Source organism: Bubalus bubalis, chromosome 13, assembly GCF_019923935.1.
Source record: "Bubalus bubalis isolate 160015118507 breed Murrah chromosome 13, NDDB_SH_1, whole genome shotgun sequence".
In the NCBI taxonomy this organism is placed as follows: domain Eukaryota; kingdom Metazoa; phylum Chordata; class Mammalia; order Artiodactyla; family Bovidae; genus Bubalus; species Bubalus bubalis.
The window spans coordinates 53,063,030-53,087,638 of record NC_059169.1 but is presented as its reverse complement, the minus strand read 5'-3'; the positions used below and the strand labels follow the sequence as shown (position 1 = coordinate 53,087,638).

At 50.0% G+C, this 24,609-nt stretch overlaps 1 protein-coding gene across 1 annotated transcript; it reads right to left on the bottom strand.

The window, feature by feature from the left end:
• Positions 1-1,435: 1,435 nt before the first annotated feature.
• On the bottom strand, positions 1,436-23,024 carry ATP12A (ATPase H+/K+ transporting non-gastric alpha2 subunit). The gene is made up of 23 exons (XM_006046094.4): positions 22,859-23,024; positions 22,004-22,159; positions 19,219-19,278; positions 18,250-18,453; positions 17,142-17,255; positions 16,064-16,198; positions 15,829-15,946; positions 15,294-15,562; positions 14,006-14,204; positions 13,765-13,874; positions 12,745-12,879; positions 10,324-10,516; positions 9,304-9,479; positions 8,500-8,636; positions 6,146-6,296; positions 5,606-5,774; positions 5,361-5,515; positions 4,133-4,256; positions 3,861-4,006; positions 3,142-3,275; positions 2,923-3,024; positions 2,436-2,527; positions 1,436-2,344 (listed from the first exon to the last, which is right to left on the bottom strand). The coding sequence occupies exons 1-23, from the start codon at positions 22,865-22,867 to the stop codon at positions 2,316-2,318; spliced, it is 3,117 nt and encodes a 1,038-aa protein (XP_006046156.2). The 5' UTR covers positions 22,868-23,024; the 3' UTR covers positions 1,436-2,315.
• Between the last annotated feature and the right edge of the window lie 1,585 nt (positions 23,025-24,609).

Below are 24,609 nucleotides of genomic sequence, written 5' to 3'. Positions count from 1 at the left end.
ATCTCTACATCTGAGTTACTCTGCCATATCAATCAGATTGAAATTAACTGTTACTTTCTCTAAAAAGTATCCAGGCCCTGTGGGTCAATGAAGTCGTCCCTCCAAAACAACAACACAAAGCAAAACCATCTGAGGTTTTATTGCCTCTTTTCTGTTTACAACTCAGTAAACAATGAGTTTATTGATACACCAGTCTCATTTCTGTGATTCTTTAAATTTTTTATTTACTCATTTCACAAATATTTGAGTGTCAATTTTTTACAAAGATAGGTATGTACAATACTAAAGTTATTCCAGACAGGGTTCCTGCTGTGAAGAGATTTCTACTTCAAACTGAACTCCTCTCAAGCTTAATCCAACCCCACGATAAACCTCTTGCGGCTTTGTGCTCTATCTGCAGCGTCCTTCACTGGCTCTGGCAGGACAACAAGCTGCCAGCCATCACAGCAGGGGGCCCTCAGACAGCCTGGCAGGAAGAAAAGTGAGGACAAATGGTTCATAGTTGAAGTTTTGGGACCATCACTGCCCTGTCAGGACTGGAATGAGAAGGCTGTCATGACACTGCCTGGAAAGGGTTCCGGGTCACTGAACCACTGACATCATCAGAGTAGTCCAGGGATAATTGTGTGATAATTGTGGCTGAACACAGAGATCAAAACCCTTGAGATTAGACTCATTATTTTAACTGAAATACACACACACAATGACACAGTGCATTATCATCTATTTACATCAAGTTACAATGACGGCTCTGAGAATATAGCAGTGAATTGTGGCTCCAAGACTCCCTTTGCTTGATCTAGAGACACAACTCAGCACCATCAGCAGCAGGACGTCCTTGTTTGTGTGAACGATGGAGGAGAGGCAATGGGGCAGCCCACTGAGTACAAAAAGTTTACCAAGTGTCATTCCTGTTAAATGAGTGTGTGCTGGGTATCAGGTGATGATGGAAGGCCTATGAAAATGGCTTCCTCTCTCCCTCTGCTGCTGGACCCTCCGAAGAAATTCTGACTTAAATGTGTGCACATATCAGAGAGGGGGCAGAGCAGGGATGTTGTGAGGGAAGAGTTCAGACTTTCCTTGGAAAAATTAAAGGACCAAAGAAGTAAAAAAAAAAAAAGTTGAAATTACATCTCATTTTTTTTTCTGTCCTATGCTATGCATTTTGTTTCTATTGTTGTTTAGTCTCTTAAGTCGTATCTGACTCTTTGTGATCCCATGCACTGTAGCCCACCAGGCTCCTCTGTCTGTGGGATTCTCCAGGCAAGAATACTAGAGTGGGCTGTCATTTCCTTCTCCAGGGGATCTTTACAACCCAGGGATCAAACCCATGTCTCCTACATTGGCAGGTGGATTCTTTACCATCTGAGCCACCAGGGAAGCCCTGCTCTGCATTTTAGACAAACTCAAATTAATTAGAACACCACTCTCAGGCCTGGTTTTATAAAAGATCTTTTACTTAAAAATGAGGCCTCTCTGGGATACTAATATGGGTGTAGTCACATATGTTACACATGAATAAAGAAACTTACAGCATGAAACAAAAAACGTGTTGCAGAGTGCTATGAACTGTCTAATAAAGAATAAATATTATGTGTTAAACCACAAGGTTCCTCCACTGAGGTTCAATCCTGGTAAATGAAAACCCCCTTGGGTCAGGGGAGCACCTGGAGCTCCGTTCTGGAACTGGTGGTGGGTGGAGGGTACCGTGGAGGAGGGAGGGTAACGAAGGACTGTGAGGAGCTGAGAGGCGGGATGAGGACTCTTAAGGATGTCTCAGGGTCAAACTCATGTCTTCCAAGTTGCTGTGATGTAAACCTGCCATCACCTCATCCTTTTGCAAACCTCTAGCTGAACTAGCCTTTTCTGAGCAACATGACTGTGAAATAATAAATTCTCTGGGAATTCACAGGAAGGGAGGGCGCTGGACTTTTAATAGAGTGTGGAATGGAGGTGTGAGCAGTGCTATCTAGAGCTTAAGAGTCAGGGAGACCCTTAATCCAGCAGTTGTCTGGATTACCTGACATTGTTTAACATGAATGAGCTCTACAGACATTTAAACACACCATTCTTCCCTACACCATTACTTTGAAATTCATGTATTTTTAAATAAGGACATTGATATATAAATTAAAATCACATATAAACACTGAAATCTGTTTTAAATTACAAAATATTAGTGAGTGCCTTTCCTACAGTTCTTTCTTTTCTTGAACACATTCCGACGACATCCCCACGGCAGCAGTCGCCCAGCTGGCGCCAGAAGGTGAAGAACATTGCCATGTGCGGCTGGGGGGGCTTGGGAAGCAGGTGTCTTAATAATACATGTTCTTATCCCACCAGCCTAAAGAAGGAGGAAGCAGTAAGTGAGACACAGAGGAAGGTCTGCTGGAGCAGATCAAGAGCCCCCAAGTCCCTCATACATTAGTACTCACTTCCAGGGAAGAGTCTGATGAAAAGCTTCCGCACCTCATCATACACCCAAATCAGAACTGCATGTGGCACAGCCACAAACCAGTACTGAGGCCTAGAGGGAGAGAGCGGGTGGCGTGAGACCCACACACCCACCCTTAAGTGGCTGAGCGCCTCATTCATTCCCCTTTCTAGACTGGACAGAGCAACCCCACTGGGTCACACAGCGTAGAACCCCAAGGTTTCTTATTTAACTGGACTGTGACCACTAGAAACAGTGTCTGCCTGAGAAGGGATCTGTTGGATGAAGGTAGAGATGGGATGGTGAGGGATGGAAAACCCATCTCCTCTTCTGAAAAAACTAGCAGGTCAAAGCCTCATACTGATTAAAAGAAAGAAAAAAAGAACAGTTTCACTTTTTCTCTTTGGAAAGACTTGAGGGGAAAGACTTGTTAGGCTGTGACAACCAGATTGGGGCCAGTTCCTCCCCGTTGTTGCAGGGAACCTCACCGGAGCATCGTGAAATTCAGGGCCTGGATGGTTCCAAGGCCATAGGAGAGGATTAATGCGATGATAATCTGTGAGGCAATCCCCACCCAGATAACTTTATTTCTGTAAGACACAAAAGCAAACAAATTCTGAACTCCCAGCCCCAGGCTCACATGCCCACATGCAGTCATCTGGGCAGCAAAGGCCCAGGCTGAACCCCCAGGACGGTTGCACCAGTACCTGAAGAGACCTTGCTGGAAGATGGAATTCCTCCGGGTTTTCCTGATGATCAGATCTGCTATTTGCTGAATCATGATGCTGACAAAGAATGCTGTGTAGCCCGTCCATTCTAGGTATTTCCTCTGGTACCTTGTCTGTCAATGGCCAGAGAAGAGAAGACCATGATGCCCCAGATGGACACCTCAGGGAGCTGTTGGTGCCTGTCTACGAGCCTCGACTCTCTTTCCCCTCCCCGTGATTGAGAGAGGGTAACTTTCTGTGTTTGGAAAGAAATCTATGAATTAGATTTATGGATTTTAATGGATTTGGCCCAGCTGTGGCACTGCTAGCTGCTCCTCCTCCACACCTGAAGTGTGCTAATCATTGAATCGTGTCGGACTCTTTGAGACGCCATGGACTGTAGCCCACCAGGCTCCTCTGCCCATGGGGTTTACCAGGCAAGAATACTGGAGTGGGTTGCCGTTCCCTTTTCCAGGGGATTTTCTGAAACCGAGGATTTAAACCCAGGTCTCCTGCATTGCAAGCAGATTCTTTACCATCTGAGCCACCCAGGACGCAAGCTAATGTAAACAGGTGAGCTCTAGACCTCCAACTTGAGAGATGAGCCGAGCCCGGCAGAGGCAAGCCACTGTGACCACAGGGCCCTAAAGGAAAACTATCACTTCCCCTGTCTCCTTACAGCCATCCAGGGAGGATGCCGCCAGCAACCTGGCCCTTACCCATTCCTGTCCGTAGCTGTCTTCCAGGTCATTCACATTGTCGTTCTCCCACTCCACCCGCAGGTGGAGGATAGCGCTGGGTAGAAAGCCCTGCTGCGCGTACACGGTGAAATACGTAACAAAGGCCCCCAGGGCCTGCATGAGGCCTAGAAGAACAGGAGAGGTTCTGTACTGACCCCAGAAGTGCCCCGCCTCACTCTCCTCTGGGTTCCCCCGACAGCCCACCCCGCCCCACAGGGGAAGGTGGGTCTCTGGGCAGCCCCTCCTCGCACCGATGTGCAGGTAGGAGTACAGGGCGAGTGGCGCATTCACCAGCCTGTCCTTCTTCTTGTGGCGAGGCTTCCTATTCATAATGTCGCTTTCAGCTTTCTCGTAAGCCAGGGCGATGGAGGGAATCTAGAGGGAGAGAGCAGCATGAGGCCCGACCCTGAAATGCTAGATGGAAGGAAAGAGCGGCAGCACAGCCAGGGGCCCGATGTCGGGGGGTGGTGGTGGCGGTGGTGGTGGTGGCAGTGGTGCTGGTGGCGTTACGGAACTGGTCCATCCAGGGAGCAGACAACGGGCCTGTCTGCAGAGAAGACAATCCACCTGTGTCTGATCGCCTGATCATCACCCTGTGCTGCCATCTCTAAACGATCTAGTTATAAAGCACTTTCCCTTCCCACCACTGACCAGTGGTTCTCTCCCAGGTCCTCCCCCTGGAGGGCAGAGAACCCAAATTTCTAACAAGTTCCCTAGTGATACCTGGAAGAACCATGGCAGTGGAGATAAGAAGAGCAAGCTTGCTGCAGGCTCTGGGGCTTCAGCTCCCCTCTAAGGTAGAGATGCCCTAATATCCCTGGACCGTGGAGGCTGCCCAGGTGTCGTGTGAAATGGGGGGTAGGCAATGACCTGCAGAGCTGTGAGTTTTGCTTGCTCCCCAAAGCCTCTGTAAGCTAGAGCCATGGGAGTGACTGTCACAAAGCTTCCTAAGGGGATTCATTCTAGCAGAGGGGAGGTTTTAGGTGATATTACTGTAGGTCTGTGTGAGGCTTCACAGTGTTATTAATGGCTGCTTCTTACTGTGTTTGGTGAGGGGCATCCAGGTCACAGATTCTTTTACTTAACAAGGGGCAGCTGTGGGTTATCACTTCAGCCACTGGGCCCCAAGCAGTACAGGGACTATTTTGGTGACAGCTCTTCAAAAAAAAAAAAAAGGGGAGGCACATGAGCTGGAACTGACCAATGGCCTGTTTTTTTTGGAAAGGTGAAGAACTCATGTGTTGAAAAGTTCTTTTATGAAGTGAAGTGGTTTTAATTTTCAAACACTTGATAGATCTCTCTGGTCCTGTGCTTTGAAGTGTGGTCGGTGGACCAGCAGACTCAGCATCACTTAAGAGCCTGTCAGAAACCATCACGTTGAGCACTGATTAATCCATCTCCTGCCTTTGAAGGTAATGACACTGAGGTTTCCCTCACCTGGGGAAGTCATCAGACCCTGTTTCCTTTCTGGCTACTTACTATGTCTGTGCCCAAGTCGATGAACAAGATAGTAATGGTGCCAATGGGCAGGGGAAGCCCAGCAATGATGTAGATGAGAAAGGGGCACAGCTCGGCAATGTTCTTGGTCAGCGTGTACGCGATCGTCTTCTTTAGGTTGTCAAAGATCAGGCGACCTAAGCAGAAGACATTTCTCCCTATAGGACTTGCGCCTCATTTCATGGGTGGCCCCAGCCCTTTCTAAGACCACTCAAGACCCCACTCACCTTCCTCCACCCCTGTGACGATGGACGCGAAGTTGTCATCCAGCAAGACCATGTCGGCTGCATTTTTGGCTGCATCAGAACCTGCTATCCCCATGGCGATCCCAATGTCTGCCTTCTTCAGAGCTGGGGAGTCATTAACTCCATCCCCAGTCACAGCGACCACAGCATCCTGCAGGGATGGCAGAAGGTTGTGGGAGAGGGGTGGAGGAGATTAGTGAGCAGCCTGGAGGTCTGCTGCACCAAAACAAAGGCCCGTTTTGGGTTGGAGGAAAAAGATTAAGATGGGAAATCCCAGAAGTAAGAACAAGCTCCAAATAAGATGTTTGAATGATCAAAACCACATGAATCCAAATTGTAAAGGTAGGCCCCTGGGGAGCAAGCAGGAGGGTCCCTGGGTGGACAGGGTCAGCCCTGACAGGTGGAAATGTGGGGTGGTGACCTCACCAGAGCCCTAAGGGGGGGGGGCCAAGGCTCAGTGCTGCTTCTCACCACAGAATGATGACAGACCTAGAAGGTTCCTTGGGTGCTGCATTCACCCACCTGCCTCTGACAGCCCTCCACGATGATCAGCTTCTGCTGGGGGGACGTCCGGGCAAAGACGATCTCCGAGTGGTTGGCTAAGAGCTCATCTAGCTGTTCCGGGCTCATGTCCTTCAGCTCCATGCCGGTCACCACAGCGGCCTTAGCATCCCTAGACGGGCAGGAGGAACTGGGTGAGGGCCTAGGTGGAAGCTGAGGTTAAAATGCTATTCTGGGCAGGAGGTGGGGTGAACCTCTTTGGTTTTACCTGGAACCCCAAGTCCTGACTCATCTGAATCATCTGGTGGGATGATGGGGTGTGTGGGTCTCTTCAAGACAGTGAACTAAGGCTGACAGGCATTTCCTTGTGTCACATGACAGTAGGAACAAGTCAAGTAGCCATTTCTTACAGGCATAGATGAGAGGTGGCACTTCCCAGGGCAAAGCTTTACTCGAAAAGGAGGTAAAAAACTGCCTATTTGTACATTTTGAATCCAAGAATCCAGCTTTTGCCTGAACACACGGGTGACAGCTCTTTGTTTATTTCAGACTCACGGTGTCTACTGTGCAACCAGCTATGTAGGGAGAAAAGTTAACTGAGGTCTTCCTGAGGAAAGCTTTTATTTGCTGCTTATAAAAGTGAGGTTCTAGGAACTACTGAGACTGCAGACCTGACCATGCTGTCCTCTGGAGCACTGTCCAAAGGAACATCCAGGAGAGCCCAGATCCCCACTTAGTCTGCAGGGCTAGGGGCAGCCTGTACCATACGGCCCCTCTGACTCCCCCACAGCACCCACGCTCTCAGTTCTGAGTGTCCGGCTCTCAGTTCTGAACCCCTGACTCTGTGCAAGCCCTCACAGATCCTACCACCTTTGCCAGGGGTGGGGGCCTCTAGCCTTCCCTTCCCTTGGCGAACATTTCAGCCTTCAAATCTCAGCTTAAACGTTCTTAAGCACAAAACACTGCATGCTTTTTTGTTTACCTTTTTAAAGTTTTGAGCTCCTTTTAGGTCTGCTTCTCTTTTTTTTCTATTGGTGCTAAATATTGAAATTCTAGCACTTGACTCAAACTATAGGTTTTCCTATATTCTGGTAAAAAAAAAGGGGGGAGGAAGAAGCAAGAAGGAAAGGCTTGTTTCCCTTCCTCCCCTAGCTACGAAAAGTTTTTCCCTGATCATGAAGCTGCAGTTGATAAAGTGGACAATTGAAAACATTCACAAAGTAACCAATCCTCTCTCCTGTGTGGTGACTTGTAGGAAAAAGTAAAATCCTACTATTTCAAAAAACAAAACAAGTACAACCTCTGAAGCTGTTTTCACAGATGGACGTTATCACCGATGTTATCTACACAAAGGAGCACTGGGCCACCTTAGGCTCCAGACACAAATGTGTGCCCAGAGGCTGTTTACCTGCTTGGTGTCCTAACTGGTAATTTGTTGCCCTGGCAGTCACTTATCGCCTGTCAGCTCTGTGTTCCTAACAGTTATAACTGTTTGGGTAAACTAGGATATGTTCTTGGGTCTTTTTCGCCCACATGCATCGAAGTATAATAAAGAATGACATTTATTTCCCAACTAAGACTTTGGAGACTTCGATTTAAATGATCAACAGTCAGGTTCCCAGTGCCAGCACCTCTGTGCCTGTGCTTATTTCACTGAGTTTGTTGTTGTTTATTGCTGTTTAGTTGCTAAGCTGTGTCCAACTCTTTTGTGATCCCACGGACTGCAGCCTGCCAGGCTCCTCTGTACATGGGATTCTTCAGGCAAGAATACTGGAGCGGGTTGCCATTTCTTCTTCCAGGGGATCTTCCAGACCCAGGAATGGAACCCATGTTTCCTGTGTCTGCTACAATGACAGGTGGGTTCTTTACCAGTAGACACCAGAGAAGCCCTCCATTCTATTTACAACCAAATAAAAAGCAAAGAGAAGTATGTTTCCATAACAACACATTATGAAGCCTAAATACTGAACACGGAATAAACACTCAAGATGCAGACTAGGGGCTCAGAGAGCACAAAGGGTTCTCAGTGTTCCTGATTATAAACTGCACCAATGACAGGTAATTTCCTATAAAGTTTCTGCTTCAGTTTCCTCACTCTAAATTCATCACTGAAGTTTTCAGATCTACTTTCAGATCTACTGGGCTGAAATATAGGTCATTTTCATGGTCTCAATACAGTGGCTGGCACATATCAGGTACTCGATAAAATTTTGAGTAATGACTGGATGTAGAAATTACAGAGTAAACCAGTCAGAAATGATAGAGTAAACCAGTAGATCACGTTTGGCAAAAAGGGGTCTGCTCCAGACAACTCTTTAGAGGCAGTAGGGCCTGTGGTAAAGGCCTGAGTTCTGCTGTGTGGGTTCTGAACTCACTGCTTGTTAACTTGCTCCACAGGAAGGTTGAGGCGTTTGGCAATGTCTTCCACTGTCTCACTGTTGGCGGAAATGATACCGACGCTCTTGGCAATAGCTTTGGCTGTGATTGGATGATCGCCTGTAACCATGATAACCTAGAACACAGACAAGGAGACAGGCATGTGGGTGGTGAGGGACTCTGCTGCTCAGGTGAGCGGGGATGACTTGGTTTTGCCCACTCCACCATGGCAAGGGGCCACTGTGGCTTGCAGTCCTTGATCTTTAGGTCAGAGAATCACCTGTCTCAGAAGGATACATGGATCCCACTGGATCTACCCTTGTCTCTAAACCTTACATCTCCTCCTCGGACCTAGAGGAAGTCCTTCCCTTTGGTGTAACTTTGTGAGTGGGCTGACGGATAGCTCCTTCAGCATCTTCATGATGCTCCACGGCCTTGGAATTAACACAATAATGGAATTCAAATTTTGGCTTATCATGAGGGAAATGGAATATGGGAGCTGGACCTCAAGATTAAGTAACAAAACCTTCTCTTGTCTGTCGTGGTCTAGGGTGACATGTGGTTACTTCATGGCTTTATGCTCACTGCAATTGCACTTGTGGTTTATTCCACAGACACAATGACCATGCTTTTATGGGACGGTTACTGAAATCTTAGTACAGTGAAAGTAGAGACTTAAAAAAAGGGGAATTATGACATTTAGGGGAAGAGATCTAAATACTGATTCTCCTACGACAGACATTCCTAGAAAGGAACTCAGCATCCGTGGAAGATGTGTGAAGTCAGGGATGTGCAAGTCCCACCTTGATCCCTGCGCTCCGGCACTTGGTGACAGCATCAGGTACCGTGGACCGAGGCGGGTCAATCATTGATAAGAGGCCCACAAAGCAGAAGTTGGATGTAGGGAAGTTCATCGTGTCTACATCAAATGAATACGTTTCTGGAAACTCGTCTGTCGGCAGGTAGAGGTGACAGAAACCTGAAATGGGTATGAATTTAGGAGCTGGTGAAACTAGGATAAAAAAATGATGAAAAAAAGAGGGAACATTTTCATACACTTTCAGTCCTTTGTGTTTTACCAGTTTAAGAGAATTGATGTCAGTAAATCTGGCGGCTCAGATGCTAAAGAATCTGCCTGCAATGTGGGAGACCTGGGTTCGATTCCTGAGTTGGGAAGATCCCCTGGACGAGGGAATGGCCACCCACTCCAGTATTCTTGCCTGGAGAATCCCATGGACAGAGGAGCCCGGCAGGCTACAGTCCACGGGGTTGCAAAGAGTTGGACATGACTGAGTGACTGACAGACTTTAGAGTTTACCATAATTGTTCAGTTCCTTCAGTTCCATAACATGTTGTTTTAGGAAAGACATGTTTCACCCCCAAATCATTTACTCTGTGCCCATTAGGTACGCTCTGGAGACAGAAAGCCCAGGAGTGGACAGCCTGTACTTCTGAGGAGGTTGCAGTTTACAAGTGGTGTGGGGGTAGAGACAGAGACATAAAGAGATGAAGAATGGGGAGCTGTGTCCAGAGGGTCCCCTCCATCCATTCCCACGTTTGTCTCATGCTGTTCCCACTATGTGAGTACATTCTCCCTACAACCCTTCACATCTATCACTCAAGGTCCAGACTGAAATGTAACTCCTCCCATACAATTTTCCCAGACTTCTGATCTGCAAGGGCCCCCACCCTCCTACGCCATCACACAGTATCCCCTGCATGCTGATCACATTCTCCTTTAGGATATGAGTGGACGCCAGGGCTACCCCGCTATACCCCAAGCCTGCTTCCTTGTGCCTGCCAGCGGGATCCCGCTCTCTCACCCAGCACGCGCTCCCCTATGCCGCCCAGCTCCATGTAGGCCGTGTGGAAGGCCTCGGCCGTGCTCCTGTCCAGAGGCTGCTCCTGCCCGTTGACCATGATGGTGCTGCACTTCTCCAAGACCCGCTCGGGGGCCCCTTTCATCACCATGAGGAAGCGCTTGTCATCCGGGTCCTCGGTCTCGTGGATGGAGAGCTGCGGGGGAGGGATCACGCATGCTCAGTGCGGCATCGCGGGTAAGGACACCTTTCCTGCTGCTGCTGCTGCTGCTAAGTCGCTTCAGTCGTGTCCGACTCTGTGCGACCCCATAGACGGCAGCCCACCAGGCTCCTCTGTCCCTGGGAGTCTCCAGGCAAGAACCGTCTTTACTATGAAGGGCCTAAACTGGACAGAGCTTTTCATGAGCAAAACATCGCTCTCTCTGTGGTTTCTGTTTCTACTCTCTGTGATATATAAAGGAAGAGTGTTCTCCACAGGCATGTTCTGTCCTTTCTACTTCATGCCCAAGTAATATGCAGAGACTGAAGGACTTCCTGGCAGTCTGGTGGCTAATACTTCGAGCTCTCAATGCAGGGGGCCTGGGTTCCATCCCTGGTCAGGGAACTAGATCCCTCAGGCCACAACTCAAAGATCTCACGTGCCAGAGCTGTTTTGTTTCTTTGAGTTGAATGATGCCCCAGAGACCCTCCAAGGCCTCCTCCTAAACCACCTTGCTCAGTGCCGAGTGCTGCGCAGGCATGTGGATATAAGGTGACTCTAAAGCATCTCAGAGCTCCTTGGACTCTTCTGTAGGACCCACTCCTTTCTAGCAACTCCAGGGAGCCCACTTTCTCCATTAACGATCTGTACAGGAGGCCTCACAGAACCTGCTCTTCCTCTCCCCAAAGAAGATGGAGCCCCAGCAGGATTCGAGTCTTGTCTGTGGTTAGATGGCCACCCACCTAGGCTGAGCACACCCCTGGGGTCTGCCCAAGTCCTGGCTCTGGCCCTTGCTGGCTGTGTCCTCTGTTTCCTCATTCTTGACTACCTAGTAGAATTGTGAGGAGTGTGGAAATCAGCAGTTGATAGCCATGATTACTACTGTTATTTTAGGATTGCTAGTCATTCTATTTTCACTTATGTTTTGAACAGAGATCTGAGTTCCTCTACATCTTACATCATACATTTTGTTAGTTGTCTGCTTTGCTAACCATGACTCTTTACTGGTTAATTATCCACAAAGACGTTTGCTCCACAGTTATTTTCCAGTCCTAAATTCCTTCCAAACAAAATGTGTGCGTAATCACTAGAAACTTGCACACAAACATGGTCATCCTACTTACATAATTTAATGTTATGCAAAGACTAAGTCCTAGAGAAGGAAATAGCAACCCCATCCAGTATTCTTGCCTGTGAAATCCCATGGAGAGAGGAGCCTGGTGGGCATGGTCCAAAGAGTTGGACACAACTGAGAGACTAAATGACAACAGAAGACCAAGTCACAACACCCCACTCTTGCTTTGGAGTCCCCGGGGAACTCCACCTGTAGCAGCACTTTGTTCCTTGCCTGACCTGAGGAGGGTGGACATGGCTGCCTGCTGGCTAGCCTGGTGGGAGGGGAGACAACCAGGCAAGGGTGGCCAGTCTCCCCCTGAGCAACAAGGGGTGGAGACTCCTGTGCACTGCTGGCAGGGCAGACATGGAAAGCAATGCTTTGGGTCCTCACTGGTCCTCACAAAGGGCAAGGTTCACCCAAATGGCCTGAACTGACCACCTGGCCTCTGTGTTGTGGTAGAAAAAGCACAGACTGAGGCATCAGACGAACTTGTGAAGACTTAGTTGCTCAGGTGGCTACGGCCACCTCAACACTTTCTAAGGCCCATTTCCTTGCCTGCAGTTGGGACTTCACCTGGTCCTACCTTCAAGGCTTATGGTGAAGATTACATGAGACCAAGCACGGAGAATGCCTGACACAGATGGGGCAGCTGGCTTCTCCTCACTGCCCCCCTCACTCAGCCTGTCATGTTGGGGGGTGTGGCTGCTGCCTTTCCCTGTGCCCAAGTCACCAGGGCGGGCAGTGGTGCGTTTGTGTGCATGTTATACAGAAAGGCCACGTGTGGGAATGGCAGGCCTCATAGAAACCTTTATCTTTTCTCTCCTCTACTTGTTCTATGTTTACCAGATGTCCAGGCTCTGCATCTCTGAGGACTGTTTTTAAAGTCAAGTGTCATTCAAAACACATACTGACTAAAGGATATCTACAAGTGGAAATGCTGCTCTAGTGATGATAAGGATTCAGTTGCTACTAAAGCCCATGAGCCCTAGAGCCTGTGATCCACAACAAGAGAAGTCACTGTAATGAGAAGCCTGCACACTGCAACAAAGACCCAGTACAGCCAACTATAATTAAAAACCAAAAGATTCAGTTGTGAGGGGAAAGTCACCTGAAATTTGTTGGTTGAGTTAAAAGGGATTTCAGCTACTTTGCGGTTTCTTTTTCTAATATCCATCACGTTACCCAGCATGACCTCTGAGAACTTCAAAAGAGCAGTTTCTGAGGCATCTCCAACCACAATTTTCTGTGAATCAAAAGATATAAGTAGTTACAGCACATAATCGTGTTCTTCTGTGGTTATTTTCAACCAACCAATGTGCAACCTAAGCTTACCAAGTACCAGAGGGAGAGAACAGTTATCCCATAAGTGACAGATTTACTACTGTTAGAGTTAATTGTGTCTGACTTGGGACTGTAGCCCGCCAGGCTTCTCTGTCCATGGGATTCTCCAGGCAAGAATACTGGAGTGGGTTGCAATGCAGGAGACCCAGGTTTGATCCCTAGGTCGGGAAAATCCCCTGGGCAAGACTACTGGAGTGGGTTGTCATGTCCTTCTCCAGGGGATTTTCCCAACCCAGGGATCAAACCTGGGTCTCCTGCATTGCAACCCGCTCCACTATTCTTGCTTGGAGAATCCCATGGACAGAGGAGCCTGGTGGGCTACAGTCGGGGGGGTCGCAAAAGGTTCAGACACAACTAACGCTTACAACTGTTAACTGCAGGGCGCCACCTGCTGGCGATAGGGGAGTTCAGACAAGTTAGAGCCCTGAGAGTGGGAGTTTTCATGGGAAAAAAGCAATGAACTTGATCTTGGAGAGGGGCAGGGGGTGTTCCCTGGAACTTTGATTGTATCTTTTTAGCTGGTAAAGAATTTAGGACAGTAACTTAGAGGCACAATCATTTTCAAGAAAGAGACTTTTCAGAAGACCGAAATGAATATTTTGAGAACTTTTAGATTTCTTAAAGTTAGTGACAGTGAAAAGGGTTCCTACGGGTCTTGTGGTTAGATTCGCTCTCACAGAACAAATGCTACTCAGTTGCAGAGATTAAATAAAGCACCAGATCAGAACAGAGAAGGTGACTTCGCTCTGCAAAGTGCCTGCGGCTGAGACTGTTTGTGGGGCTTCACCTTCATGATAGGGACGCTCTCCTGTCCAGGTCTGAACTCAGCGCGGTTACACAGCGTTATGATCCTTGACAGGGAGGCCCAGGTCGCAGAGCTTTGGTCAAAGACTTGATCTGGAAAGAAAAACCATGGATGCCGAGGGTGCCGGGCTTGTGCCAGTGAGCAGTACTGTTCACCCATGGCCACAGACCAGCTGTGCTGAGCCCACCATGCAGGGCCAGGCTGGATGCACCCCAAGGCTTACTCGATTGGTTTTCACTAGTGTCTGCCACGAAGATCTGGTGGTCGAACCACAGATGGGCCACCGTCATCCTGTTCTGGGTCAGGGTCCCGGTCTTGTCTGAGCAGATGATGGAGGTGGAGCCAAGAGTCTCCACTGCCTCCAGGTTCTTCACAAGGCAGTTCTTCTTGGCCATTCGTTTTGCTGTCAGTGACAGAGTCACCTAGACAGAGGAGAGAGAGAGAAGCTTTGAGAAAAACCACCATGCTGAATTTGGGTTCAGTAATGTAGGAACAGTTACAGTTGGACTAGTTTCAGGTATAGTTACAGATGCAGTAAAACTGCACCAGACCCAGTGGCTGAGAAGGCATATAAAGCTTGCACGTGCTCTCTCTCTCATGTCCCTTTACTCCTTGAGGAAAATGATCCTAAGGGATCCACAGGTAGCAAAGCCCGGCAAGTGTCAAGTCAATACAAAGGGGGTGTGGCTGCTGAGCACCCATGGATCACAAGCAAGAGCGTTGTAAGACAGACTTCAGCCACTATGTGCCAAAGAGCTTGCCCCAAATGGCTTACCTGTTGCTTTGGGGAATCAAGAAACACTTGTTTCACTTTAGGATCTCCAAATGTTAATAAAGATTCTTGGCTCTCTCTGAAGCCCCCAGATCTCAAAAGGGTTCTTTAGGCTCCAGCTTGGTCAAATTACTGTCTGCTGGAGTCAGAGGAGACAGGCAATAACACTTCTGTCTGTCTTTGCTTAGGACGGTGCCAGGAGTGGAGGTATGAATTCTCCCCACCTGGGGGCCTTGTTTTAGGATGAGTTAGGTCCTGACACAGGGAGAACCAAAGTTAGACCAGGGGCAGAGCGGAAAGTGCTGAACTGCTCTGCAGGATCAGACAGGGAGTTTGTGTCTCAGACTGTCTCTGAGAGGGTGAAGTGATGTGAAAGTGTACTTACATCCCTCAGCTGTAGAAACTGCCAAAGTATTTTATTTTATTTTTTTCTTTTAAAAACTGTGGAAATGCAGGGAAAGTGTCAGGCTTCTAGAAAATTTCTAAGTGGTGGTTCAAGATTGTTTTATCTAGATCTTAGGGGGCAAAGTATCATATGGGATTTGCAGATAGATATCTGAAAATGAAAACACAAGTTTTCAAGGACAATTCATTCAGATACTAACAGATGACAGTTCTCTTTGTCCCTCTAAGAGACAGAACATCCTATGACTGGCCCTGATGCAGCAGACTCAGCCGTGGCAGAGCAGGATGGCACACTAGCAGGGTCAGGGTACGGCCACTAGCAGCACAGACTCACAGTGACAGTGGCCAGGAGACCCTCAGGCACATTGGCCACAATGATGCCAATGAGGAAGATGATGGAGTCCAGGACATAATACTTCATGGACACCGCGATGATGAAGAAAATGACGCCGATGGAGATTGCCACTCCTGCCACGATATGAACAAAGTGCTCGATCTCGATGGCAATGGGCGTCTTCAAGTCCTTGACTCCTGAAGCCAGCGAGGCGATCTGCCCAATGATGGTGCGGTCACCCGTGTTGATGACCATGCCAGTCGCTGTGCCTACAGGTGGAGCAGACATTTTATTCCAGGAGTCCTCAGCGAGGAGGGACCATGGCCTCGCACGCTCCTCTCTTTGGTGGCTCACATGGCCAATCAGCACATGACACTACAAAGGCCAAACACCAGCTCTCTAGACTCCTCAATTCCACATTTTCTCTTGGAAAAGCTTAGCGGCAAGAGATGGTAGAGAGAGAGAGAAACATAAAGCTTGACAAAGGAGAAAGGCTATGAGAGGAACCTGCGGTCCTGCAAGCTACCGGACCTACCTTCCAGACAGGTTGTGGAGAAGAAGGCGATGTTCTTGGTCTCCAGGGGACTTTCATGTGTGAACTCACAGGAGCGGGCCTGGGGCTCTGACTCCCCGGTGACAGATGAGTTGTCCACCTAGGAGTTTTGAAAAGAGTTCAAGGTCAGGCAACTTGTTCCCTTCTTTGGTTACACTGAGACCTGGAAAGACCATAGCACCACGAGTGTGACCCTCAGGGCACCCATGACACTGACCTTACACCCCTGAGTGGACAGAATTCTGACATCCGCAGGGACCCGGTCTCCACCTTTAATCTCCACTATGTCCCCCACCACCAGCTGGTCAGCAGGAATTGTCTTCTTCTCTGAGTCTCGAATGACAAGTGCTTGCTGCAGAAGAAAATCATGACCCAGGCTTCAGATCCCATCCGGGAATGATGCTGGCCCTCCTGCATGCCCCTTGTCCCCCACAGGCTCAGGAAGGAAGGCACAGGAGTGCATAGCTGTCAGAATAGCAGACAATGAAGCCAAGGCTTCTACTCAGGTCCTGAAGACCCTAAGAACTATTTTTCTTGAGTTGGAGCTCATGGAGATAGCCTTCGATCCAGAAAATGCTGCCATGGGAGGTATAGCAAAGCCACTGTCAGCTCTGGGCCTGCCAGACAGGGGGACCATTAGGATGAATCATCCTGCTGGGAAGTCCAGGAAGAGTCCTGAGGTTGAGCCAAAGGGATCAATGATCTCACTCAGGTCATAAAGCCTTTAATGGAGTGAGAGATGGGTCTCTGCTTCCTAACACAAGAGATTCCACCCAGAGATCATGCCTCTCAGCAGCTCTGCAGCCCAGTGAGGGTGTGGTTCTGTGTGCTGACAGTGGTGTCCCCAGAGGACCCCTCCCAGGTTGCTGCAGGAGGAGGGCTCTGAGGCCTCCCACACTGGCAGCATTCAGGGGCAACATGCAGTGAGGCTCAGAAACGGGAGTGAAAAGACTGATGGTTTAAAGAATGACAAGTTGGCTCCCTTGGCTCATGTTGGAACAACCTGAATGACTTCTGTCTGAATGGTTCACCGAGCTGAGGAGCAGCCACAGGAGATGCCAGGCAGTGGCTTGTTTTTCTGTCCCATTCTGCTCTTGACTGAGCATCTTCCTCCACCTTGCCTCACTGACCACACCCAGGAGGGAACGGGGGCTCCAGAGAGATTAGGCCAGTTGCCCAAGACTCCGCAGACAGCAGGGAGGGGTCCTAGGCCGCCAAGCCATGCCCTCCCGCTCCCCCCATCTGATGCTTGCTTGTCTCAAGCCTGGAGACACCAGGGAGGCTGTCACACTTGCCTGCGGGATCATCTTGCGGAAACTGGACATGATGTTGGTGCTCTTCGCCTCTTGGTAATAAGCAAAGACCCCGGTTAGAATGACGACCAGGGCAAGCACGGAGCCCAGGTACACCTGGGTGAGGAGGACAGGCATCAGTCAGAGAAGCAGCATCAGGAATGAGCCCAACCTGAGGGCCAGGGTGCTCCACGGGCCAATCAGAGAGATGGCAGTTGTGTCTTGATGTAACTCGCAGGCCATACAATTCACCCATTTGAAGTTTATAACTAAATGACTATTAATAATTAACACAGTTGTATAACAATCACCACAATCCATCATTCCAGTAAGACCCCTTGTACCCACGGCAGTCACTCTCCCGCCCTGGCCCAGCCCGGGCAGCCACTGATCTGCTGTCTGAATCCAGCGCTGGCCTGTTCTGGACATTTTACACCAATGGAATTGCACAGAATATGGCCTTTTGCACCTGGTTTCTCTCTCAGCATCATGTTGGCTGCTCTAGCTCTGTGGTTTGAAAGTGAAAGTTGCTCAGTCGTGTCCAACTGTTGTGACCCCATGGATTATACAGTCCATGGAATTCTCCAGGCCAGGATACTGGAGTGGGTAGCCTTGCCCTTCTCCAGAGGATCTTCCCAACCCAGGGATCAAACCCAGGTCTCCTGTATTACAGGTGGATTCTTTACCAGCTGAGCTACAAGGGAAGCCCAGCTTTGTGACCCCTAGCTTTGTGGTTTGGTCCTACCTTACTATTAGACACACAAGTTCTCCACGGTAAAGGGAGAGAATTAGCTTTGAGGAGATAAAGCCCAAAACACCTCACATGGATGTCAATTTTTTTTTCCCCACATAGGAACCAATCATGTATTGCTCCTTTAAAAACTGATGCTCACACTGCTCTGAGACACTACAAAGTCAGATATACTTTCTATTTTATATCTGGAGAAGTTATTGATTTTCTCCGACTTATGCAGTGATTGGTCAGTGGTAGACCCCTGGCCCCAGCCCAATGCTCTGCCCAGGGAAGGCCTTGCATTATAGTGCTGACCCTCACCACCCTACCTCCCACCCCCATCACCAGCAAACCCGGGAGGAGGCCCCAGCGCCGTACGTTGTCTAGGGAGGAGGCGTGATCATTGGAATACTGAATCCCGTATGCGATCCAGCACAGGATGGCTCCTATCCACAGGAGGATGGAGAAGCCCCCCACCATCTGTTTGAGGAACTTGATGATCTCCGGGGTTTCCTTGGGGGGTGTGAGGCTATTGGGCCCATGCTGAGCCAGCAGTTCAGCAGCCTGGGCACTGGAAAGTCCCTGAGAAAGCAGAGGGAAAAGAAACAGGAGTTAGACGTTTCTCCCTCCTCGGGCTGGATGTCACATTTCTGCAGACTGTGGGCAGCTGTGACTACGTCCCAGCTCAGTCACTGTGCCATCTAGGGGTCTCATTGGATGAACTCCACCATTCTCCCGGCACATCCTGTAAACTGTGGGACAGGGTGGATGCCCTGACACCTTCCCGCCAGTGTCCCTCCCTTGCCCCTGCGTCCTCTGAGCCCAGGCTCCACTGCTCCTCTTTTCCTCCCTCTCTGTAGGCCAGTGAGTCACACAGCACATATTTCTGTTCACTCAGAACAGATGTATCCAAATCTCCTGGTGTTAAGACACCACATCTTTGAGTTTGAATTCACAGAATGAAGCAGCACTTCTGCGATGGGAGATTTTAGGAGGCATGAGGTGTCCCCACTTCTTGGAGGAGGCCTGGACACGACCTGAATACTTCCTGGGCACAGGGTTTGAAAGCAACCCTGGACCATGACAGTGAGGAGGCACTCAAACCTTCCAAGGGTCACCACGGCTCAGTTGCAATCACAGTCAAAGAACAGTCTGTGACCAGACACACAGCCCAGCAGAGGGCCTTGTCATGCCTGCGGCTCAAGCCTGCTATTCTTGAGGTTAATGAGCCTTCTCTTGCAAGGTGGGCACGTGGGGGACTGGCAGATCACTCACAAGCCTCAAGCACACAGCCTCTTTGTATGGTCCCCGATCCCCTCCCCTGTCACTGGTTCTCTGATGACTTACCGTAATGATGTTTGTACTATATTTTGTCTCCAGTTCCTCTTTGCTGAGTTTGTGGTCATGCTAAAGTCCATGAAAAGAACAGAGTGAATTAGATAATTCCAAAAGACTTGAACCCTAAACCCTGACAAGCCCATGAAATCTGGGAGAAACACTGAGGATGGGAGAGGGGCCAGGAAGTGTAGAAAGAAGGAACCTTTGTTCCAGGGGTTCCTGCAGTGAGAGAAGAGAACCTCGCTGCAGGAGAGCTCACTGGCCAGCAGATTTTCTGGCCATCCCTGGAGAGTTCAGACTTGACTTGCCATTTACCACATGGTAGCTGTCCTTAGTTTTTATGAGTAAAGCAATGCATTTCACCTCAGTCTGGTCTCCAGCACATGCAGATCCTAGCACACCCGTCATCCAGACACCAGTGATCTGGAAACTCAACTCAGACCTGAACTGCGGGATTAACGGGGAGCGATCAGCAGTGCCAAACCATTCCACGTGTACTGACAGTTCCACACAGCCCTCAACAGGCAGGCCATCTGGGAGAGAGAAATGGGTCTTTCCTTCCTTCAGCACTTGAGGCTCAGCTCGCTATCAGACAAGCCCTCAGATTAAAAACCTGCCAAATAAATACCAGGGGGGCGGTGGGGAGGCCACACTTGCTAACTCTGCCACAGAATTATTAAACTAAAGCAGAGCTTCTCAACCTTAGCATTATTGACATTTTGGGTCAATAACTTTGTTGTGGGTACTTCTGCCCACCAGCACCCTCCCTTTGAGAAGCGATAACCATAAATATCTCCGGACATTTGCTGTGGTACCCAGGGAGCAAAGTTCCCCTGTCCTGTCCTGTCCTGTCCCTTTCAGAATCTCTGGGCTAAAGGGCTAGAAATCTCTTCCTGTGGCAAAAAACCCAGCACTCGGGATCCTAAAACTCTGACTGTCAGAGACAAAAATTTATACTGTGGTACCAGAACCATCTCTTTTCTTAAAGCAAAAATGTTTCATGTTACAGAGTTAGGGTTTTGTCCTGTGCTTAGCCAGATTGGCCCTGCTCTTCTATTCACTGTACCAGTACCCACTGAATATGACATTTCTGGGGAGCCATAGGATTAAGACATGGTTCTGTGCATAGTATGCCAAGTTTGGGGCAGAGAAGAGTTAACATGATTAAAGTCGTTGCTTTCATGGACTGATCTCAGACTCTAAGGGGCCATACTGTACCATCCTCCCCACTAGCCTGACTCTCGGGATGAGAGTTGGGAGGGTGCGGATGTGAACTCTGCTGGAAGAGCACAGGGCAGCACCAGGTGCCTCAGGCTTGAGTCACCTGCTTGTTTCTTCAGAAGCCAGGGACACTGCATTACTCATCAAGGTTCTAATTTTCTAGAGGGGTTGGGATGCAAGGGCACCCAAGTACGAAGTCACAAATTACAGGATTCCTGTAAGAAGGTTGCGAAAAAGAGGGGAAAGAAAGCTGTTTCTCAGCAAAGAAGCAAGGGAATACTCCAGTCAACAACATGGAATTATTTTTCTATATTTTCCAAAAAGGCTCAAATTTCAAGGAAGGTTCTCTTTGTAATTAACAGGCATATGATAGAATGGATATATATTCATGTTATAAACAGTAATTTCAAGTAAGACTAGTTATATCTTCATCCCTAACTGCTAGATACATGTAGGAAATAAGAATGACTATCTTAGCCTTTCTCCAGTTTCTCTGTAACCCTCTTAACAACTCTAAGAGGTAGGTACCATTTTTAATTCCAATTTTTCAAAACAGGAAACTGGACTTCAGGGAAAGAGATTTGAATTCAGATCCAATTCCAGGGTCATCAGAACATACATGGACAAACACCTTGTGGCATGTGTTGTTTAACGAGCTCTCCAGGTAAAATAAAAGAGCTCTGATTTGCAGCAGTCACATCTCAAGCTACTAATACAGTACCAGTCGGCTTGCCTGAATTCCGGAATGTTTAACAACCTGCTCTGTGGCACACAAGAGCTCACAGCACTACCAGCTGCTCAGAGAACCACAGCTCTAAAGTCTGCAGTGAAGTGCAGAACAACCCGCATAATCTCAGACTCAGGGCAGGTTTCCATTGGCATTCCTGAGATGTAATCAGCCACATTTCAGTTCTGGGGATGTTCTTTCCCAGGGTGGCCAGCTTTAGTAGTAACAGGGCTTCACATCCACAAAGCACTGCCATTACAAGAGACTCTCACCTCACTTTCCCCCTGACAGACCCCACGAAAATGGTTTGTTTCCCATTTTACATAAAGAAAACGGAGCTTCAGAGAAGCTAGGTAGCTTACTCCCTGAACTGGAACCTCAGCTGAGCCTAAGACTGCCTGAAGCCAAGACCAACTCTTCCTTACTACTGAAATCCTTTCTCATGGGGCAAATATACCCAGAAACCTGGCAAGTTTAGGGGCTTTCAGTTTTCCTCCTGGGTAGTTCTGGCTGATGAGATAGTTTAATTTCATAGGCTACTAATATCTCAATGAACCAGCAGAGGAGAGGTCTGGGCAGTGCCTGTGGCCACTGGCCTCAGAGGAGCCCTCCCTGGGCGTGCCTACAGCCTGAATGCAGGAATCTTTGGAGGGCCTGACCCCTGGGCAGATACAATCACACCATTTTTTTTTTTTTTTTTCTTAAAACAAGGAAACACATGTCAGGGATTTTGAAATTCTTAAGACTGAATTTTTCTTTTGTAAGAAGTGGGTTATAGGGGTAAGCTGTCACCAGGGCGGACAGTGCTCAAGGGCACCCATTTGCTCAGGGACCAAATCAACTGACCAGATCAAGTTCTTTCTTAAGCTCCTCTTTCTGGTGGTTCTTTTTGCGTTCCAAGCACTTGTTTTTCAGGCCCCTGGACTTCTCCTTGCCATCCTCCTTGTCTGTTTTCTCAATGTCTTTGGTTCCACTGAGCTCCACTGAGTAAATTTCTCTTTTCTGAAAGAGAAGCAGAGGTGCAACGTTGGCCCAAGGCAGGGGCCCTCATGGTGGGTGGAACTTACAAGGAAGGGGCCCTCCCCCATCCCCCATTCCCAGTCCCTCCTCCTGGGAGTTCCCTACAGCTCCTCCAAATAGCGCCTGCAGCGCCTTCTCTCTGCTCTCCTCTTCTGAGGAGGGCTGGCTGGGTGGGTTCCTCAGAGGACCCCTCCTTGGGCGAGGAAGTTCATTTCCCCGACTCAGACAAGATCCCTCCGAGGAGGGGCAGGGTCTCTCTAGTGCCTGGTCCCCACGGGACACCAGCGCGCCCCGTGTCTGGGTGGGGGCGCCCGGTCCCCGAAGGACACTCCAGCGCACCCGGTGTCTCGGAGGGGGCGCCTGGTCCCCCAGGGACACTCCAGCGTGCTCCGTGTCTCGGTGGGCACGCCTGGTCCCCGAGGAACACTCCAGCGCGCCCCGTGTCTCGGAGGGTGTACCCACTGAATTCCTGAACCGCGAGGGCAGGACGGCGTCAGGACCATAGAGCATCCGCGCCGTCACCAGCCCTACGCCGCCCTCCTCCGGCTCCGCGGCCCCTTCCAGCGTTTGGGTCAGCATCTTTCTTCACCCCACCAGCCCGAGTTCCACGGCCTCCCGACCGGCAGAGGAGAGAACTGAGCAGAGCCCACCCGCCCCTCCTCCCGCCCCGGCGGCACGCACCCGGTTCATGGCGCGGGTGGGGGGAGTCCCGTCCGGAGGGCGGGCCGGGCACGTGGCGGGGGTCCCGTCGAGCGAGGACCGGGGTGCGGGGTCGAGTTGGGCTGGCGGCGGGGTCCTCGCTCCTTCGGGTGCGGAGCGCCAGCGAAGCCCTGCAGGTGGCTCGGCCTTAAAAGCCTGGCCCCGCCCCCGCCAGCGCGCCCCGCCCCGAGCCCCGCCCCCGCCCCCGGCCGCGGGCAGAGAGCCGGGTGGGCGTCGGGTCCAGTGGGCAGTGAGGTCCGGCAGCCCGGACCTGCCGCGCAGAAGGCTCTGGGGAAAGACCCCGCCCGCTTTTCCCTTGAGACTCGTCAGATTGTGAAAAGTCCCAAGCCGGGTGGGGGTGGGGGGAATTGTAGCTCCCCGTATTGGTCATTCTCTGGGTGTCCTGGCATCGAAAGGCCCTGGACGACCCGAGAGCGGACTTCGATGGTCGCCGTTGGGTCAGAGCGAAGTGGGGAGTAAACGAGATCCCCCACCCCGACCCCCAGAAACAGCCCAGTTACTTTCAGGACCCAGATGCGGATGAAGGGGTGTGAGGGTTGAACAAGGTGCCTTAGTGGCACGCTGGGCCGGGGATCAGCACCCACCCTCCACCGATGGGGGTGAAGACCTCTCCCTCTCGAAAGAGGGATGCCCACAGCCGCCGTTATTTCTCCCTCTCCCTCCCATCCTCTTCCTTCCCTTCTTTTCTTTCCAAAAGGGCAGAGTTGGAACTCAGTCTCCACCCCCTACCCCTGTGGAGCCAGGGCATGGCAATGAGTCATAACTAAGTCCTCAGGGACAGGAAGACTCCGGCAACATCTAGTTACAGATACCTATCACAGGTTCCTTAGCGTCCCACCTCCAGCAACTGCGTGCTTCTGTGGAGTCTGTGTGAGGAGACACAGACTCAGTATGAAACTTGCTTCCACTCTGCCAGAAAGCCAAGAGGAGGGGTCTGCAGGCGCAGAGTGGCTGCTGCTGCTCTGTGCTTCTGGAGCCCTGGAGTAGAGAATCAGGACACCCAGAGAGAGGCCCCTGGGCTCAAGCCTGGAGTTCAAGTTTCAGGAGCAAGCCTGATTCACACTGACTCACTTAGAGGGTCAGGAGAGAAGGAGGTGGGGAGGGAGGGTGCCGCGGTTAAAAATGAGTAAGTTGGAGCAAACCCCTCTGAGAAGATGGCTGTTAGTCTTGCCAGTGTCAAGTTTGGAAGATTCTCAGTTCCCACCAACTGGATGGCAGAGAACACTGTCCTGCACAGATCTGGCTACTGCTGCTCTGCCCTCGTGGCAGCCTCTGATGCCTGGGTATGATCTCTGCAACTCTCTGCACGCCCACCCTAATACCCTAACTCCTGCTCCATGCCCCTCTGCTCCTGGAGGAGAGTGGCCTCCAGGCCTGTGTGATGCAGGCATCTACAGCAGTCCTCACCTGCTAGAGACACAGACTCACCACTCTCAGGTCCCAGGGGCTATCAACCTTGACCTCCACCCAGTTCTGGTGAGCTGTCTTGGGCTGGCTGGAAAGATCAAGGTCCAAACTGGGACGCATTCTCAGCCCTGGACTGCAGTAGCAGCTTCTAGTGAAGCGGTGGTCTCCTGTCCTTGAAAAGAAGCCCATACATGTTGGGTCTCCTCGTGGACTGATCTGAGTGACAGATATTACATACTGGGACATGCTACCGTGATACATGTAACTATTCCTGGCTCATTTTAGCCCATTAATACACAACATAT